Source organism: Rhincodon typus, chromosome 33 (assembly GCF_021869965.1).
Source record: "Rhincodon typus isolate 14 chromosome 33, sRhiTyp1.1, whole genome shotgun sequence".
Classification (NCBI taxonomy): domain Eukaryota; kingdom Metazoa; phylum Chordata; class Chondrichthyes; order Orectolobiformes; family Rhincodontidae; genus Rhincodon; species Rhincodon typus.
Window position 1 is genome coordinate 3,246,511 of NC_063364.1, and position 20,661 is coordinate 3,267,171.

Consider the following 20,661-nt stretch of genomic DNA (forward strand, 5'->3'; position numbering starts at 1 on the left):
CTGACTGTTGTACCAAAATAGTATCTCACATTTAGCTCCTCATTCAAATGTGTTCAGTGGTATGAAATTTCATTAGGTTGTATTGAGTTACAGGCTAAACTCACCATAAAAAATTAGGGCTTGTCTGTCTTAGTCTAACTATTGTTTTTAATGGTGTGGTAAATCTTAATTACTGCCATACTGTCTCTCTGGTGCTGAAAATTGGTGCTTACCAGCATAGAGTCTCCTCTTCAACTTTTAATTGTTGTGAGCTTTTTTCAAATTTCTTTTTATATTCATTTTTAAAATTTCATTTATTTTTAGACTTTCTTGATCTAATTTTTCTTTCCCCCTGTCTTTTGATTTCATTTTCTGTGCATGATTTGAAAATATTATTCTCCCATGATGCATTCTCATTCAGGTTCTGTCATGTTCATGAATTAATCTTTTGTTAAGGCGACACAATTCTGGTTTGTTCCATTTTATTGTTATGGACGATTTGATCTTTCAACTTGGTGTATTTGATGACAATGAGCATGCAGAAGGAAAATAAGTGCTCGTTTCAATACAGAGCATTTTTTCCACAGAGAAATTAGTTTTCTCATGTAAAGCTAACTACTCAGTGCTACTAGTTAAAATAGTTATAGAGTCATAGAGACATACAGTAAGTAAACAGACCCTTCGGTTCAACTTGTCCATGCCGAACAAGTTTCCCAAACTAAACTAGTTCAACTTACTTGCATTTGGCCAATATTTCGCTAAACCTTTCCTATTCATGTACCTTTCCAAACTGTCTTTTAAATGTTGTAACTGTACCTGCATCTACCATTTCCTCTGGCACGAACCACCCTCTATGTGAAAAAGTTGCCCTTCAGATCTCTTTTAAATCTTTCTCCTCTCACTTTAAAAATATGCCCCCTTGTTTTGAACTCCCCCACCTAGGGAAAAGACCTTGGACTGGTGAACTATTCGGAAACTCCCAAAAAATGGCCTGTCTTAGAAATGATCATGTAGCCATGCCATAGCTTTCAGGGAAGGGAAGAAACAGCTATCATCCTCTAAGGTGTTTGCACACTGTGATATCAGTCGAGATCCGGTTTTGACATGCAATCTGTCCCCGTACGGCATTGAGTAGCATTAGCTTATAGGTGGCTCAGTAGAGGAATACCCAATAGCATACGCATCCAGGAGTTTGACTAATGTAGAGTGTAGGAACGCCCAGATAGAGAAGGAAGGATTGGCAGTCATATTTGGAGTCAGGAAGTTCCACCAATACCTGTACGGACATACATTTGTAATAATAATGGACCACAAACCCCTATTAGGTCTACTTAAGCAGGACAAAGCAGGACTGCTCAGAGCTTCAGGCCGAATTCAGCAGTGGGCTCTAATACTAAGTGCATATAATTACAAGTTGGAACACTGTCCGGGAGGCCAAGTAGCGAATGCAGATGCATTGAGCCACCTCCCACTGGAAGGATCCATACTGGTTCTAAATTTTCTGGACACACTTTCAGTCACAGCTGACATTATTGATTTTGATTTTTGATTTTATTGTCACGTGTACCAAAATACAGTGAAAAGCTTTGTTTATGAGCGGTATAGGCAGATCGCAGCAAGCAAAGGATGTATAGATCAAAAAGACTTAGAGGCATACAGGTTACATTGCAGGTTATATTATTTGAGGCTAGAGTCCATTTAACAGTCTGATAACGGCCAGAAAGAAGCTGTTCCTGAACTTGCTTGTGTGTTCAGGCTTCTGTATCATCTGCCTGATGGAAGAGGTCGTAGGAGATCATTACCAGGGTGCGATGGGTCTTTGATGATGTTGGCCGCCTTTCCGCGGCAGCGAGCCGTGTAAGTAGAGTCCATGGATGGAAGGTTGGCTTCCGTGATGGTCTGGGCCGTGCACACCACCTTCTGTAGTTTCTTACAGTCCTGGGCAGAGCAGTTGCCATACCAGGCCATTGTGCACCCAGACAGTACGCTTTCGGTGGTGCATCTGTAGACGTTAGTGAGGGAGCTTATGGACATGTCAAATTTCCTGAGCCACCTGAGGAAGAAGGCACATTGTTGTGCCTTTTTGGGAAGCCCAGGACACGTCACCTGTTATCGTCATTCCGAGGAATTTGAAGCTGTTCACTCTCTCAACCTCAGTTCTGTTGATGTAGATGGGGGTGTGTTCTCCTCCTTTCTTTCTGAAGTCGATGATCAGTTCTTTAGGTTTGTCAATGTTGAGAGACAGATTATTTTCATTATTTCAATATCAGACTTTGGATGTAGAAAGATCTAATCTTAGCAAAACTGAAACAGTGGTGATGGGGGAAACCAAAGAGCTGTCACAATCAGTATTGAAACCTTTTTGGACCCAGAGAGACCAGATCACAGCAGAGTACGGCATATTATTTTGGGAAGCAAGCGTGATTGTCCCAAGCAAACATTGCTGCCAGATACTGGCTGAACTCCACCAGGGTCATCCAGGCTTTTCCAATGGAGATGTTGGCAAGAAGCTTTGTCTGGTGGCCAGAATCAGATGCAGACTTAGCCGTGTTGGTGTGTTGGTGGGGCAATGGCCAGAGTGCCAACAAAGACAGAAATTACCGTCAGCAGCTCCCGCACTTTCATGGGAATGGCTAGGTAAACCTTGGACTCGATTACACGCCAACTACGCATGGGCTCAAATGTTCTTAGTCACAGTGGGGGTCCACTCAAAATGATTGGATATGCATAAAATTCATTTGTCAAACATGGGGACGACAATAGAAAAATTCTGCGCATCCTCAGAAATACACAGACTTCGTGTTGGTCACGGATAACGGGCCATCATTTACCTGCAGGGAATTTGAATATTTCCTAAAGTTGAATGGCATTCGACAATAAAGGACAGCTCCATGCAGTCCATCATCCAACGGTCTGGCAGAAAGAGCAGTCCAAACTTTGAAGGCACACTTAAAGAAACAGCCTACAGCTTCACTGGATAACAGACTGTCCCAGTTCCTATTTGATTGTAGGACCACCAGTCATGCAACTACAGGGATAGCTCCAGTAGAGTTGCTAATGAAGAGAAGACTCCACACCAGGTTAAATCTGATCTTCCTGGTCCTAACAGGGAGGGTGAAACGGCAACAGGAATGCCAATGCCAGCCACAAGACTGCTAAGCAAGAGACAGTGTGCTTCATGGGATGAAGTTTAGTGTAGGAACCATGGGGAATGGCCCTGCATTGGTAAGAGGCATGGTCGGTACGAGATCAGGTCCAGCGACATATAAAATTTGAGTAGAAGCAACAATCCTGAACAAGCACGTTGACCGTTTGAAAGCTACAGTGTGGAAGCAAAACATGCTCGGCTCCTTAGAACAGTTAGAAAGGGTGGCAGAACCGGTGGATTTTCCCTCTCTGTCAAGCATTGAAGAGACCTCAGAATCTAAGATGGACACAGTGGATGTCTCCTGCTCAACACGTTTGCCGCCTGCAGAAGAGAATGAATTCCATCCGAGATGCAAGAGGCAAGCTGTGCCTTACACGCTGCCTGTGTTCGAGGCAGAGTTGGAGCAACTCTACCTAGTGCTAAAACACCCCAGGTCGAGCAGAAGGAAAAGAACCAGCCGATGTCCTTGGACTCAGAGTGGGAGAGATATAGTGAATATAGTGAGTTATTTCAGTTGAGCATAACGGATTAGAAAATAATGTATAATATGTTGTTAAGTGGACGTTGATGTAATGGCTGAATTCATTGGTGACTAAACAATATTTATAAGTTGAAAATTTTTTGAACCAAGGCCTCAACCTCCCATTTCATAAGAAATTTATTTATAAGTTCTAAACTACTAATGTAAACTATTTTAGCAAGTTACTCACATCATTAAGATTTTGAATACTGAAACTGGACTAACCCAGTTTTGACTAATGCAAAAGCAAAATACTATAAATACTGGAAATCTGAAATGAAAATAGAACAGGTCAGAGAACCAGAATCATTGACTCTGTTTTTCTCTCCAAATTGCTGCCTGAGCAGCTGAGTGTTTACACCATTTTGAATTGTTATTTTATGACCAATGCTTGAATTATAGTTGAGTTTCCTGCATAGGAATTTGAGATTGTTACAGATTCTCTTATAGTATGGAATACATGAGTACACTCATGGTTACAACAGGTTGAGGTTGATGAAATCATGTGGGATTTTGGGATGATTAACCAAACTATCTTTTCTTACCATTAGAAATGTTTTTCCTTTCATAAAAATGTCTGTTTATGGTTGAAGTATTCTAGCAGACGATTATGGGTAAATCAGGTAATTGTGTAAACCCAGTGAATGGCTGCACATGAAGCAGGAATGGCTTCCTGGCTACTTTGCTAATTTCCAATAGATGTAAGCTTGAGCTCATTCACATCTCTATTGCATCTATCCTAACACGTGGCAAGTCCCCTTTGTTAAGTGCTCATTCGTCCTACATGGACTCTGGACTCATCAATGCCTTGGAGTCATAGAGGACGACAACACAGAAAAAGACGTTTTGGTCCATTGTGTCCACACCTATCAAAAAAATCCACCTAACTGTTCTAATCCCAGTTTCCAGCACTTGGTCCTTAGCCCTATATTCCTTTCATTGCATAACGACCTGATGCAGCAACTGATCTGCTCAGGAATGTAAGAAACTACAGATAGTTGTGTGCACAGCCCAGACCATCACGGAAGGTAAACTCCCATCCATGGACTTCATTTACACCTCATTGGTGCAGAAAGATGCCAACATCTTCAAAAACCTCTCCCACCCGGTAATGCTCTCTTCCAACCTCTTCCATCAGGCAGAAAATACAGAAGCTTGAACACGTGCACTAACAGGTTCAAGAACAGCTTCTTCCATGCTGTTATTAGACTGCTGAATGGACCTCTCTAACTTCAAATAATGTTGATCTTGCTTTCCACACCTCCTGTGCAGCCACAACCTTGTATGCCCTGCTCTGTCTAAGCATCCTATGATCTGTATGACCTTGTTTGCTATGATATGTCTGTACTGCTTGCAAAACAGAACTTTTAACTGCACTTAGGTACATGTGACTACAATAAATCATGTCAAATCAAAGTGCACATCACTATATTTCTTAAATGTTATGAGGGCTTCTGCCTTTACCACTCTTACAGGCAGTGAGTTCCAGATTCCCATTACCTTCTGTGTGAAAAACTTTTTCCTTACATCTCCTCTAAACCTTCTGCCCCTTACCTTAAATCTACGCTCTCGGCCATTAATCCCTCCATCAAGAGAAAATGTTTCTTCCTGTCTACCCTATCTACGCCCCTCATAATTTTATACAATTCAATCATGTTCCCTCTCAATCTCTTCTGCTATAAGGAAAACCACCACAATCTACCAATCTCTCTTCATAGATGACTTGATTTTAAAATTCTCATCCTTCTATTCAGATCATTCCAAGCTTCACCCATGCTTACCTCTGTTAACTCTTGCAGCAACTACAGCCCTTAGAGACCTCGTGATTGCTTGCACATCTCTGATTTTAGTTGCTCCACTATTGGTGGCATGCTTCAGCCATCTTGGCTATAAGCTCTGAAATCCCTTTCCTAAACCTCGCCACTTCAATCACCTTTGAAATGTTCAATGAACATTTAAGGTTTCAACTAAAATTTTGACCATTTACCTTCGTATCTCCTGACATGGGTTAGATTCTGTTTGATAAAATACCCGTGAAATGCTTTCCCACACGATAAATGCAGGTTGTTGGAATCCACAGTAAGATGTTGAAACCCATCTCCAACTCTCACTCCCTTTCTACATTATCCTCAATCTGAAAACATTGTGCAGTAATCTTAACTTAGCATTTCTTTTTGTTTCCTCTTAAAACATAGGCCGTATACTGGATCTCAAGACTGGGACAGTTAAAAAAGAAGGGCAGCAGTCTTCAATGAGAATGTGCATGGGTTCCAGACGTTCCTTTATTTGTAGAATGAGGTAAGGACACAGGCTAATAACATGAACTGAGCTTTTCCTATTAGCTGTTTACATAATTAAATGATTAACCTTGTTGCCATTGCACCTCTTCTGTTTAGGAGCTCAGTTGTGGTATTTGATTTATTGTGCATGGATTCTAAGTGAAATGATACTTTCTGAATGATATATTAGTGTTTATTTCTGTTTATATGCATGTGTAATCGCACATAATGTAGATTTGCTTGATTGAAATAGCTTTGATCTTTGAAAATTTCTGAGAAAAGCTTAAACAAATAACATTCATACAAATAGGGATTCAAATTGGGTCAAAATATCTCATTCTCTCACTTACTCAGATTCTTTATTCCCTGATTTTTAAAATTGGTTTTGAGTGCTACATTTTCAAGTAAATTTTTGTAATAGCTTTTGTTTAGTTGTAACAGATTCTGGCTATCTAGTGATTTTCAATTCTAGGGACATAGCACATGGGAGTAAGAGTAAGACTTTTGAGCCTGTTCTGTGATCAATAAACTCAAGGCTGATCCAGTTGTGATCTAAAATCCATTTAGCTGTCTGCTCTCCATGACCTTTGACTCCCATCTGTGATCCAGCCTCCACTGCTTTCTGGGCAGGAGAATACAATGAACAATAATCCACCTGTGGAAAATGTTTATACTGACTTGGCCTTAAGACTGGGGCTGCTTATTTTAAAACTGTGTCCCCTAATTCTAACCTCCCCAACAAGAGGAAACATCCTCCTAGTATCCAGCCTTGGAAGTCCCCTCAGGGTGTTGTTTGTTTCAGCAAGATCACCCCATTTCTTTGAAACTCCTAACAACCTGTTCACCCTGGCTTCAGAAAATAGTCCTTCATCCCAGAAATGAACCATTAGGAATGGGAAATAAGGAGCTCACATCCCATTAATGAGGTGAAAGGAAAATGGTGTACAACTTAAATAGAGAAGGATTGCAGAACTCAGTGGTACAAAATAATTTGTGTGTTCTGGCACATGAATCACATGTTAATAAAGTTAAAAATTTAACCTTCTCTAAACTGCTTCTAATGCAATTATATCCTTTCTCAATCAGTCCAAAACTGTACATACTACTCCAGATGGAATTTCACTAAGACCATCTTCAACTGTAGTAAATATCTGTACTTTAATATTCCATTCCTTTCGCAGTAAACACTTGTATTCCATGCATAAGAGAGCTCAGTTCGAGAGGTGAAAGTCAGTACCCTTGACATCAAGACTGCACTTGACTGAACGAGACATCAAGAAGTCCTGTCAAAACTGGAGTCAGTGGCAGTCAGGGGACAGAATCTCTGCTGGCTGGAGTCACATGTGGTATGCAGAAAAATGGTTGTGATTTTTGGAGGTCAGTCATTTCAGCTCCAGGGATTCTCTACAGAGTCCTCAGGATGGTGTCCCAGGGCCAACCATTCTGAGATACTTCATCGATGACCTTCCTTCCATCACGAGGTCAAAAGTGGGGATGTGCAATGTTCAGTACCGTTCGCAACTCCTCAGGTACATAACAGGCTAAGGCTGATAAGTGGCAAGCAATATTCATACTATACAAAGAAGAGACAATGACCATCTCCAGTTAGAGACAATTGAGCCACCGGACCTTGACAATCAACGAAATAATCATCACTGAATCCCCCATTATCAATGTTACATTTGGTGCCTCGCTGTCAAGGGCAGTGATTTCACCTGTGGAATTCAGCTGTTTTGACATGTTTGCAACAAGGCTGCAATTAGTTCAGGAGCAGAGTGACCCTGGTGAAACTCAAACTGAGCATCAGCGAGCAACTTATGCATTTGTAAGTGCCACTTGGTACCATCATCAACAAGTTAACATTGACCAAAAACTGAACTGGGCTAGCCATATAAACAAGAGCAGGTCAGAGGCTAGGAGTCCTGCAGTGACTAACTCACCACATGACTCCCCAAAGTTTGTCCACTATCTACAAGGCACAAATCAGAAGTTTGATGGAATATTCCCCACTTGCCTGGATGGGTGCAGCTCCAGCAACATTTAGGAAGCTTGACAATATCCAGGCCAAAGTAGCAGTTTGATTGGCACCACATGCACAAACGTCCACTCTCTCCACTACCAGTGCTCTGTAGCAGCACTGTGTAGTGCAAAAATTTACCAGAGGTCCTTAGAACATCTAGAAGGACAAGGGCAGTTCCCCTCCAAGCCATTATCCTGACTTGGAAATATATCATCGTTCCTTCACTATTACTGGGTCAAAATCATGGAAGTTCTCCTGACAAATGGCATTGTGCGTCTACAGCACATGGGCTGCGACAGTTCAAGAAGGTAACTCACCACCACTTTCTCAAGAACAACTGGGGACAGGCAATAAATGCTGGTACAGCCAGCAACACCCAAGCCCCATGAGTAAATTAAACAAAAAATTATCTTCGTAATCACTTATTGCTCCTACATACAAACTCTGTGATTCACGTACCAGAACACCCAATTTCTCTCCTACTGTGTTCTGTAATCTCCCTCTATTTAAATAGCATATTGTTTTTCTATTTCTGTTTATTCATCACATGGGTGTTACAAGCTAGACTAGCATTACACATTGCCTAATTGCCTTGGCAAAGATGGAGGAGATAACAAGGTATAGAGCTGGATGAACACAGCATCAGAGGGGCAGGAAAGCTGACGTTTTCGGTCTGGAACCTTCGCACTTGGGGCAAATGTGATCAAAGTTTATGGAGAGAAAGCAAGATTAGGCTGTTGGACGATCAGCCATGATCATGAAGAATAGTGGAGCAGGCTCGAAGGATTGTATGGCCTCCTCCTGCTCCTGTATTCTATGCTTCCATATTTCTATGTTTGGACTTGTTGGGCCGAAAAGCTTGTTTCCACCTGTCGTGATTCTGTTCTATTCTATTCATCCCAGCTGATGCTACTACTGGACAATTTAGGTCCTGGAATGAAACCTAGCTTGATCAATCATGTTTAATTTATTTTTAGTTAGTTAACATGATAGTTAGTCACTGAAACATAGTTACACAGGACTGCAAACTGTTCTTTAATAACAAAACACAAGTTTATTACATAAAATAAGAAAAGAAAGAAAATAAATGACCAATATTCCCCCTAAGTTGTTGCAGCTGCCAGTGTGTGCAGCATTCTAAGGTTCCACGCACATTGGTTGGCGTTTACTTCCAGTTCTGGAAATTGCTGTTGCCCACGCACCTCAGAGGCCCACAAATCTGCAAAGAAAATTAGAGGAATGCTGCAAGTGACTTAGATAATGGAAGTCAGTTCAAAAAGATCTTAATACTAAAAGCAAAACAAAATTGGACCCTGTTTCCAAATAGTACCCCCCACAGAGTCTTATGCACAAAGAAATTATACTCTTGTTATGGTTCTTCACATTTTGACTTAACTGATTCCTTCTGTAGACAGCGGATGCAATTGTATAACAAGGTGTAGAGCTGGATGAACACAGCAGGCCAGGCAGCATCGGAGGAGCAGGAAAGCTGATGTTTCGGGTTTGGACCCTTCTTCAGAAATGGGGGCGGGAAAGGGGGCTCTGAAATAAATAGAGAGAGGGAGAGGCGATGATGGAGGTGGATAGAGGAGCAGATAGGTGGAGAGAAGACGACAGGTCAACCCTCACAAAACTGACCAAAATCCCTCTGCCTAATTTTGAAATTCAGCTTCCAAAACTTATGATAAAATATGTTGTATACCTTTCATCCTACTACCCTAGTATTCTCAAATCCCCTGATCCATATTATTTCTGACTTGTATGTTCTTGTGCCTGGACTCAAATTTGAAATTGCTCCACTCCTCAGGCTCTCCTTATCCATTCGTTCAAGTATAATACATTGACTTCATAAAGCCCCACTTTTCCTGGCTGGAAAGCTATTGTTACATTGATAGATTCAAGGTCATAGGCTTCACCAGAGGTTGTGGCAGGCTGAGTTTTCCACAATTGTGTTTAAAATTAGCCGTCTTTGAATGGTAGAACATCCTTCAGCATTGCATGATTCCCTATCCACTTCTTCTGTTATCCAGTAATCTGAAGTGCATATTGTGGTAACAGTGGCTTTCACCAATTGGCTTGGTTGATGCAGGTTCAACATTGTATCTATTTATTTCTGACTAGGTCTTGCCAGGTATAATTAATCAAAAGCTGCAGAAATCTTTATTCCCTTGGAATTGCCTTTTTGAAGCATTTTCAAATATAAGGAGTTGTATCAAAACAAACCTATCTACCTGGCAAAGGGGCATTAACTTGCTTTGGCCTTGTGCTGATGGTGAGGAGTTATCTTGAGTCAAAGCATTGATGTTGACCAGGAGTTTGGGGAATCCTAGAAAATGGAAGAATTGCCTAGATTTGATCTGCCGTGTTCTCAGAAAGTGATAAAACTTTGTTCTGGAGAATAAACATCAATACCTGCTTGATACTTTTGCATTGTTGATGGTTAATATTGCTGATATTTCATATGACTAGATATAATATAAAATAGAACTGTGATCAAGGACATAGAAGAGAGGATGCTGTTTAACCCACACTTGTGAGGCTATGCAATGCGCAGCAAGAGCCAGTGATTTTGAAGAATGTCATCATGTGTGTGAGCAGACTACCACATCTTCAGCCTAATCTTTCTGTCAGTCTTCTGTTATATTTCGAAAAAGTGTGAACTGAATTCTATTCACAGTTTGATTGCTTTGAATGCAGCAATAAACACTTATATTTCACTTTGAAGTAACTATTTCCTTAAAGATTGGAGCATGACAGGCATTTATTGCTTCTGTTATGTGAGCCAGAGAAGTGCTGTGTGTATCAGCTGTAATAGCATTACAATGGTACGTGATAATCTGCAATCCAGTATCAATGACTGTGAACATCGGGCACAAAAGCACAGACGAAATGTAAATAAAATTTATGAAGGCATAGCTAAACTGGATAGAAATATATTGCCCGCATTGAGTAAGGGATGCAGATTAATCAGGTTACAAGTTGTAAGATCTGTGCAGAAAATGGAGATACCTATGCAAATGGGGTTGTAAGATGTTTTTGACAGAATGGCATGTATTCTAAAGTGAGTGTCCAGCTCACCATGTTCCTATGCACCCTGACCTCACCCCCATTATATGGGGAGGTGAGTAGGCTTTGAAATGGGTAGTCTCCACACCATATGTAAATCACCAATTAAGGACTAAATGATGTTGAGGTTGGTTGGCTCGCCGAGCTGGTTTGTTGTTCCGCAGACGTTTCGTTACCATACTGGGTAACATCCTCAGTGCAGCCTCTGATGAAGCGTCGGTGTGTTTTCCTGCCTGGTTTTTAAACTCTGGAGTCCGTTCAGCTGGATTGCCTCACTTCCGGTTTTCCTTCGTAGTGGAGTGTATATGGGCTTGAATTCTATATGTTTATTAATGGCATGTTTCGTGGAGTGCCAGGCTTCTAGAAATTCCTGTGCCTGTCTCTGCTTAGCTTGTCCCAGAATTTTGGTGTTGTCCCAGTCGAATTGGGACCAAAATCCTGGGGGTGGCACGGTGGCACAGTGGTTAGACTGCTGCCTCACAGCGCCAGGGACCCGAGTTTGATTCCAGCCTTGGGCGACTGTCTGTGTGGAGTTTGCACATTCTCCCTGTGTCTGTGTGGGTTTCCTCCGGGTGCTCCAGTTTCCTCCCACAGTCCAAAGATGTGCAGGTTAGCTGGATTGGCCATGCTAAATTGCCCGTAGTGTTCAGGGAGGTGTAGATTAGGTGGGTTATGGGTGGTTGGGTCTGGGTGGGATGCTCTGAGGTTCGGTGTGGACTCGTTGGGCCGAAGGGCCTGTTTCCACAGTGTAGGGATACTATGATTCTATGATGATATACACTCCACTATGAAGGAAAACCGGAAGTGAGGCATTCCATCTCAATGGACTCCAGAGTCTAAAAACCAGGCAGGAAAACACACCGACACTTCATCAGAGGTTGCACTGAGAATGTTACCCAGCATGGTAACAAAACGTCTGCGGAACAACAAACCAGCTCGGCAAGCCAACCAACCTCAACACCCACAACCTAAGCTACAAATCTACTCCAAAACCTTAAGGGACTAAGTGAGTTTGTTAAAAGCTGATTTGACCCTGATAATATGGTTCCCAAGTCACAATACTGGAGGTGTGTGCAGCTGGGTGGGAGCAGGCAGGCTGTTTTATTTGTAGAGTTTATGAAAAGGTTGGAAGAAAGGGTGGAGCATGATCTTCAGGGGTAAACTATGCACATCAGGGACACTTATCTGAAGATACTATCCTCCTTCTTTGCCTACTCTGCAAAACCTTCTCCCAACTGCTCTTGACCCACTTCCTTAACCTTTCCAAATCCACCCTACCCAATTCTCCTGATTTACTTTAAGCTAGGATCCATGTTGTTTTCTTGATGGGTGTGTCTGCAGTACTGGCAGCACCACTGCTGAACTTGCAGCACTGCTGGTGCTGCTGCAATATGATTGAACATAATCTATATTCAAATACAACAATTTCCAGGCTTGGGCTAACAAGTGGCAAATAACATTCACGCCACACAAATGCCAGGCAATAACTTTCTCCCATTAGAGACAATCTAGTCATCAGCCCTTGTCATTCAATTATGTTACCATCACTGAATACCCCATTGTCAGCATTCTTGAGGTTACCATTCACCAGAAACTCAACTGGGCTCATCACAAAAAGACAGTGGCCACAAAACCAGGTCAGAGGTGAGGATTACTGTAGCAAGTAACTCACCTCTAGACTCCCCAAAGCCTGTCCACCATCTACAAAGCACAAGTCAGGAGTGTGATGGAATACCGGTTAGAGACAAAAAAAAACTGCAGATGCTGGAATCCAAGGTAGAAAAACAGGAGGCTGGAAGAATACGGCAAGCCCAAGCAGCATCTGGAGGAAAAGAGAAGACAACGTATCGGGTATTACCTGTCTTCAGGACTCCTGAAGAGGTAATAGCCAATACGTTGACTTCTCCTTTCCTCCAGATGCTGCCTGGCTTGCTGTGTTCTTCCACCCTCCTGTTTGTCTACTGTGTAATGGAATACCCCCACTTGCCTGGATGGGTGTGGCTTCAGTAACACTCAAGAAGCTTAGCACCATCCAGGACAAAACAGCCCATTTGTTTGGTACAACATCCACAAGCACTCACTCCCTCCACCACCGATGCTCAGTAGCAGAAGTATGTTCTATGTACAAGATGCACTGCAGAAATTCACCAAAGGTCCTTAGCAGAACCTTCCAAACCCGCGACCACTTCCATCTAGAAGGACAAAGACAGCAGATACATGGGAACACCACCACCAGCAAGTTCCCCCAAGCCACTCACCATCCTTACTTGGAAGTATATCGTCGTTCCTTCACTGTCACTGGATCAAAATCCTGGAATTCCCTCCCTAACGGCTTAGTGGCTCAAGATGGCAGCTTACCACACCTTCTCAAGGACAACTAGGGATGGGCAGCTGGCAAAATGCTGGCCAGCCAGCAATGCCGGCCAGCCAGCAATGCCCATGTCCCATGAGTGAATAAAAAGAAAAAGCTCTAGAGCATGAGTAAGTGGCAAAGTCCCACAATGCAGCACTTCAGCCTACCTGCAGCGTGTTATTAGCATGGTGAGCTTCTTCCTGATTGATCAGTTCACCTCCAACATTACTTCCAGGGGGTCAAGCAGTCTGCTCCTCTGGAAATTCCAGCCCCAAATGAATTTTTAAGAACATGCTACATAGCTGTTTTTACCATTTTCTGCACTGTGACATTTTTAAAAGGAAAACAATTTTTTACAACATATCTTGATTTGTAAGATATCTCAACACACGCCACAGCAAATGAAACATTTCTTTAAAGTCTGGGCACTATTGTTACTTGGCAACTAAGTTCCCATACGTACTAATCAATGCTGACAGTTGAATGATAAATGTTGAGCAGAACACAGGAAGCACTCCCTTCTCTTTGAATAATGTTTTTTTTCTGGCCTACCTAAACAGTCAGTTTAACATTTCGTCTGAGAAGTAACACACCCATTAGTGCATCACACCCACAATACTGCTCTGGGATGTCAGCCCAGATTGTTTTCTCAGGTCAGGCAACGACGCTTGAATGAACAGCCCTCTGACTGAACCGAGAATAACCACGATATCACTGTGCCTAAACCTCTCTGGCAAAATAAAGATGCAAGTATTAGACAAAAATGCATAATATTTGTTGCATGCAGTGCTTTTAAATCCCTCCAGCTGAGAAGTGTGGAAACAAAAACAAAGTTAACCACATTGCAGACTTCCTTTAACTGGTGCATTTTGTTAACTCGGGCATTTTGCTTTGCTCCCACCATGGTGTATTAAAAATAAGTTTATTTATCCTAATAAAGCTACATTGCTCATCCCCAGTTTTGGTCTGTGACTCAATCTTGTCATTTCACAAACTGTTCCATTCTTCCTTTTAAGCTCACATTTATTTTAACTCTGAAGATGCAAATGCCAAGTTTGATTAAAGCCTCAAAGTATTATAGACTACAAAGCACAAATCAACTTCTAACAACATTCTGTCTCAAAATGGGATTCACTTGTTTTTAAATCTTAAAGAAAACAAAGTGAGATTTGTGTGCTGTCAGTTCTGGCCTTTTTTCAACTGGTTCAAGGACAGATCCACAGCTTTTCTGACACACTTTTACAACATTGTTTGGAGCTGGCCATAGCGTGTAAATGCTACATGCCACTGACACTGTTCAGGGAGGGAGTGAATGTTTGATGTATTAGATGAGCCAGGTGCCAGTCGAGGAGGCTGCTTTGTCTTAGATGGTGTTGAGTTTTTTGTGTTGGAGCTGCATTCATCCAGCAAATAGTGAATATTCCATCGTATTTCTGACTTTTGCATTGTGAATGATAGACAGGCTTTGGGAAATTAGAAGGTGAATAACTTGCTGCAGAATTCACAGTCTCTGACCTGCTCTTATAGCCTCAGTTCATGTATATATATCATATATCTCATACACACACACCCTTACATATGTGTGTAGCTGGTCCTATCCAATGATAACCCCCTAGATTGTTAATATTGGAGGATTCGAGGATGGTGTTAAACATCAAGGGGAGCTGGTTACATTCTATCTTGTTGGAGATTATCTTTCCCTGGCACTTTTGTGGCTCAAATATGAAATACCACAAATGTAATTATTATTAGTCCAACACCTGAATATTGTTTATGTTTTATAATCAATGCAATCATTAGCAAACTGATGCTGGCAATAGATGGGGAAGAGAGTCATCATCTTTTTGTGCAGTCTTAATTTGCTTGTAGTTAGCATTTAGCAGAAACATTGAGTTTAAATTCTAAAGTTCCCCAGCTTAAACAGGGTTTTAACAAGTTCTCCACTGGAAGAGCAGTCGGCCTTAGTTAATTATCAAAGCAGCTGAAATTGGTTCTTTTGTAACTGGGACAGATAGGTCCTTTCGTATTAGGGGCAACTAGTGTAAAATTAGTGTACTTGAGTACCATTTAGAATGCCAAGAATTAGATGATTTAGGGAATTAGTGTATGCAACTTACAGTGAGTGCTGGATTTTGGGTGATTAAGGAAGTTAGAGGGGGAAGAAACATTTGTGCTATTTTTTATAACCTTTTCAGCCTCCAGAAATTCTTTTATTCATTCACAGGATGAGGGCATCACTGGCTAGGAAAGAATTTATTGCCCATCCCTAATTGCCTAGAGGGGAGTTAAGATTCAACCACATTGCTGTAGGTCTGGAATTACATGTAGGCCAGACCAGGTAAGGATGGCAGTTTCCTTCCCTAAAGGACATTAGTGAACCAGCTGGGTTTTTCCTGACAAACAACAATGGAATCATGGTCATCGTAAGACTCTTAATTCCAGATGTTTATTGAATTCAAATTCCACTATGGTGGTATTTGAACCCAGCTATTCAGAAAGTTTTCTGGGTCTCTGGATTAACAGTCCAGCAATAATACCATTAGGCCATCATCTCATCTTAGCACTGCTGCCTCGCAGCACCAGGGACCAGGGTTCGATTCCACCCACAGGTGACTGTCTGTGTGGAGTTTGTACATTGTCCCCACGTCTGTGTGGATTTCTCCGGGTGCTTTGGTTTCCCCCACAGTCCAAAGATGCGCAGATCAGGTGGATTGGTCATGCTAAATTGCCCATAGCGTCCACGATGTGCAGGCTAGGTGGACTTGCTATGGGAAATTCTGTTCTGGGGCTAGGGTAGGGAGGTGGGTCTGGGTGGGATTCTCGTTGGAGGATTGGTGTGGACTCAATGGGCTATATGGCCTGATTCTATTCTGTAGGGTTTTTCTGATTCTATAATAACTAGCTTCTCCTGTAGAAGAGTGATTTGTAGTGTCATGTAAATGACTAAGATTTATTCATTAGGTTCACAACAGTACAGCAACAGGTTGTTAAGGTTAATAAAATATAAAAAGTGATTAATACATAATTGAATAAACTAATTAAGCTATTAGAACACATCAAGGATGGTAGGTCAAATAATCTGCCACAGCTGCAGCATGTGGTAGCTCCTGGCTGTTGGTTTGATCAAAGGCATACAAATCTATAATAATTCACGCAGGCTCAGCTCAGTGTTTGTAAGCTGGAGACAAAACTATTGAAACTGCAAGTCATCAGGGGAAACGTTATCTTTGTACCAGGAGGTAGTCACAACTCTTATGATAGTCTTCTGATTTAGTCAATTGTTAATGCACAGAAGAATGGCAGTATTTCCCATAGATGCTGCCAGAGCTGCTGAGTTTCACCAGGAATTTTGGTTTTTATTTCAGATCTCCAGCATCTGCAGTTCTTTGTTTTATTTTGGTGTTTAATTCACTGCCACATTGCTTCCAGTGTGCCCACCTTAAAGAAGTTCTGCTCCTCTCACCAGCAGGATTTCCAATCTAATCTTTCTTCCTGTTTTCCATCATTACTTTTCTCATTGTATTTGACAAAGTCTTTCGAAAACCCACTTCCACGTCTGAGCCTCTGGCTCAGAATCACTCCACATGGATTCCAACTGAAATTTCATCCTTCGTATTTTGAATCCACCCAGGATCACGGGTGTCTCTGTGATGTACCATGCTCCTCAGACAGCAGTTCTTGCCGCATTCTGAGATCCACTCTGCTGCCATATGCATACTCTCAATCTCTGTCTCCATCAGCACCGTACATGTCCTGTCTCCATACCCCACTTTTACTTCATTCTCCAGCCCATTCGACATTAAAACAAGAAACTTATTCCTTTCAGGCATTAAGGAACGCAAAATGCAACAACTCAGAGATAATCACGGCCTATTGGAACCTTCCTCCCCTCTCTTTCCCCTGATTCCATCCCCTCTCCAAACCCCACCTCCTGTCAGGTATTTTCTATCCCTTCTGCTCCCTGAACGTTCTGTACTCAGTAAAGATCTTAGTTTTATCCCTCTGCACTCTCATCTCAATGCATTTTGGGATGGCATGACGTTGAACTCTTAGAGTCATAGATTATAGAGATGTACAGCATGGAAATGGACCCTTCGTCCATGTCGACCAGGTACCCTAAATTAAGTAGTCCTATTTGGCTGCTTTTGGCACATATCCCTCTAATTCCTTCCTATTCATGTACCCATCCAGATGCCTTCTAAATGTGGTAATTATACCAGCCTCCACCACTTTCTCTGGTAGCTTATTGCACCACCCTCTGAGTGAAAAAGTTGCTCCTTAGGTCCCTTTTAAATCTTTCCCCTCTCACCTTAAACTTATGCCCTGTAGTTTTGGACTCCCTCACACCCTGGGGCAAATACCTTGTCTTTTCACCCTATCCATGCCCCTCATGATTTTATAAACCTTTATAACATCATCCCTCAGCGTCTGACGTTCTAGAGTAAACAGTCCCAGCCTATTCAGCCTCTCCCTATAGCTCGAGCCCTCCAACATGCTTGTAAATCTTTTCTGAACCCATTCAAGTTTCACAACATCCTTCCTATAGTAGAGTGATCAGAATTGCACACAGTATTCCAAAAGTGTCCTAACCAATGTCCTGTACAGCCGCAACATGACCTCCCAACTCCTATACTCAATGCGCTGACTGATAAAGGAAAGCATACCAAATGCCATCTTCACTATCCTATCAACCTGCAACTCCACTTTCAAGGAACTATGAACCTGCACTCTGGGGTCTCTTTGTTCAGCAACTCTCCTCAGGACCTTACCGTTAAGTGTATAAGTCCTGCCCTGATTTCCCTTTCCAAACTGCAGCGCCTCACGTTTATCTAAATTAAATTCCATCTGCCACTCCTCGGCCCATTGGCCCATCTGGTCAAGGTCCCATTGTACTCTAACGTAACCTTCTTCACTGTCCACTACACCTCCAGTTTTGGTGTCATGTGCAAACTTCCCAACCATACCTCCTACGTTCACATCCAAATCATTTATAAAAATGAGGAAAAGCAATGGACCCAACACCAATCCTTGTGGTACACTACCAGTCACAGGCCTCCAGTCTGAAAAACAACCTTCCACCACCACCCTCTTTCTTCTACCTTTGAGCCAGTTCCGTATCCAATAGCTAGTTCTTCCATTGCCTCCCACTATGTGCCATTTCTTTGGACAGGAGTCCTCTTCCCACCCGACAGATGCTGTCACCTGCCTCCAACACTGTCCCTCCACCTGGACCACTCTGGTTGTTTACCTGCACTTGACTTGTTCATTGTGAACTGCCAACGTGACACCCAGTACCTTAATACCCCCCTTGGCCCCCATTCGAGCCTATCTCCATCTGAACTGCCTGCTTTCCATGCTGTCAGATCCAGGCCTGACTTTGTAATTAAGACAGTCAACAAGGTTGGTGCTGTTGTTGTCTGGTGTACTGACCTCTATATTGCAGAGGCTGAGCGCCAGCTCTTGGACATCACCTTCCATCTCTCCCTCAGCCATGACCCTACCAAAAAACATTTGGCCATTGTGCCACAACTGTCATCAACCTCATCTCGTCTGGGAATCTCCCCTCAACAGCCTCCAGCTCATGGTCCCCCAACCCCGTACAATCCACTTCTACTTTCTTCCCAAAATCCACAAACAGGACTGCCCAGGCAGACCCATTGTTTCTATCTGCTCCAGCCCCACAGAACTCATCTCTTCCTACTCGACTTAATTTTTTCTTCTGCAGTTCTTTCGGTTTCAATTTTTTTCCTGCCTTTTCCAGTCCCTTCCCACTTATATCCACAATTCTTCTGGCACTTTACGTCCATTTCAAAATTTCTGTTTGCAGGCAGCAGCACTGCCTCTTCACCACGGCATGCAGTCACTTTACATGTCCATCCCCCATCAGGATGATCTCAGAGCTGTCCTCTTCTTCCTGGGAAAAAAGGCCTGAATTATCCCTATCCTTCTCTGCCTAGCCAAGCTCATTCTCCTTTAACTCCTGTCACTTTCTTCAAGTCAAAAGTGCTGCCATGGGAACCTCCATCGGCCCCAGTTGTGCCTGTCTCTTTGTGGGGTATGTGGGACATTCCTTGTTCCAGTCCTACTCCAGCTCCACTCACAACTCTTTATCTTATACATCCATGACACCATTGATGCTGCTTGATTTGATTTGATTTGATTTATTGTAGTCACATGTACCTAAGTCCATTGAAAAGCTTTGTTTTGTGAGCAGTACAAGCAGATCATAGCAAACAAGGACATAGGGTGCTTATAGAGAGGAATACAGGCCTCCCCCTCTTGTTCTGAACTGTAAACATGTATTAATTTTGCATCCAATTTCTCCTTGCTTTCATCTTTACCTGGTCCATCTCCAACTCCTCCCTTCCCTTCCTTGACATCTCTGTTTTCATTTCTGGAGATAGGCTGGCCACCGATATCTATTACAAACTCACTGACTTCCACATTTACCTGGACTATACATCCTCACACTCTGCTTCCTGTAAGGACTCCATCCCGTTCTCCTAGTTGCTCCATCTCCATCGCATCTGTTCTGATGGTGCCAACTTCTGCAGGGGGCCCTCAGAAACATCCACCATTTTCCTTAACTGAGGATTCCCTGTCACCGTGGTCATTGACAGAGCCCTTAGGCTCATCTCCCACACTTCTGCACTGCTTCCTTCTCTGCCCTCCCGCAACAGTTGTAACTTCCCCCTGGTCCTCACCATCCCACCAGCCTCTGCATCCACAGGATTGTGAGCCGCCATTTCCATCACCTCCAGCAGGATACCATGACTAGAGACACATTCCCCTCCCCTCCCCTCCCTTGTCAGTATTAGGCGGGATTGTTTCTTCCAGGACACGCTGGTCCATTCCTCCGCCATTCACAACTACGTCCCCACACCCCCATGGCATCTTCCAATGCAATGACAGAAGGTATAACACCTGCCCGTTTACCTCCTCTCACCTCACTATTCAAGTCCCTAGACATACTTTCCAGGTGAAGCTGTGATTTACCTGCACTTCATTCAACCTAGTCTACTGTATTTGCTGTTCATGGTGTGGTCTGCATTGGGGAGATGAAACATAGACTGGGTGACTGCTTTGCAGAGCACATACATCCTGTATGTAAAAATGACCCTAAGCTTCCAGTTGTTTGCCAATTCAACACACCACCATGTTCCCACACGAACATTTCTGTCACAGTGTTCCGGTGAGCCTCAGTGCAAGTTCATTGAACAACAGAGATAACAAGGTGTAGAGCTGGATGAACACAGCAGGCCAAGCAGCATCAGAGGAGCAGGAAGGCTGATGTTT

The 20,661-nt window shown here is 42.7% G+C and overlaps 1 protein-coding gene and 1 long non-coding RNA gene across 2 annotated transcripts in view; one reads left to right on the forward strand and one right to left on the reverse strand.

The window, feature by feature from the left end:
* arnt2 (aryl-hydrocarbon receptor nuclear translocator 2) overlaps positions 1-20,661 on the forward strand; it is a 347,885-nt gene that overhangs the window by 120,613 nt on the left and 206,611 nt on the right. The window contains exon 5 of the mRNA XM_048616062.1: positions 5,843-5,945. Within this exon, the coding sequence (XP_048472019.1) occupies positions 5,843-5,945 (103 nt within the window). The remainder of the gene's footprint in view (positions 1-5,842; positions 5,946-20,661) is intronic.
* Positions 9,048-13,772, reverse strand: LOC125486809. Its single transcript, XR_007265438.1, has 3 exons — positions 13,533-13,772; positions 9,343-9,488; positions 9,048-9,165 (listed from the first exon to the last, which is right to left on the reverse strand). It is a non-coding gene; the product is annotated as an uncharacterized LOC125486809 (long non-coding RNA).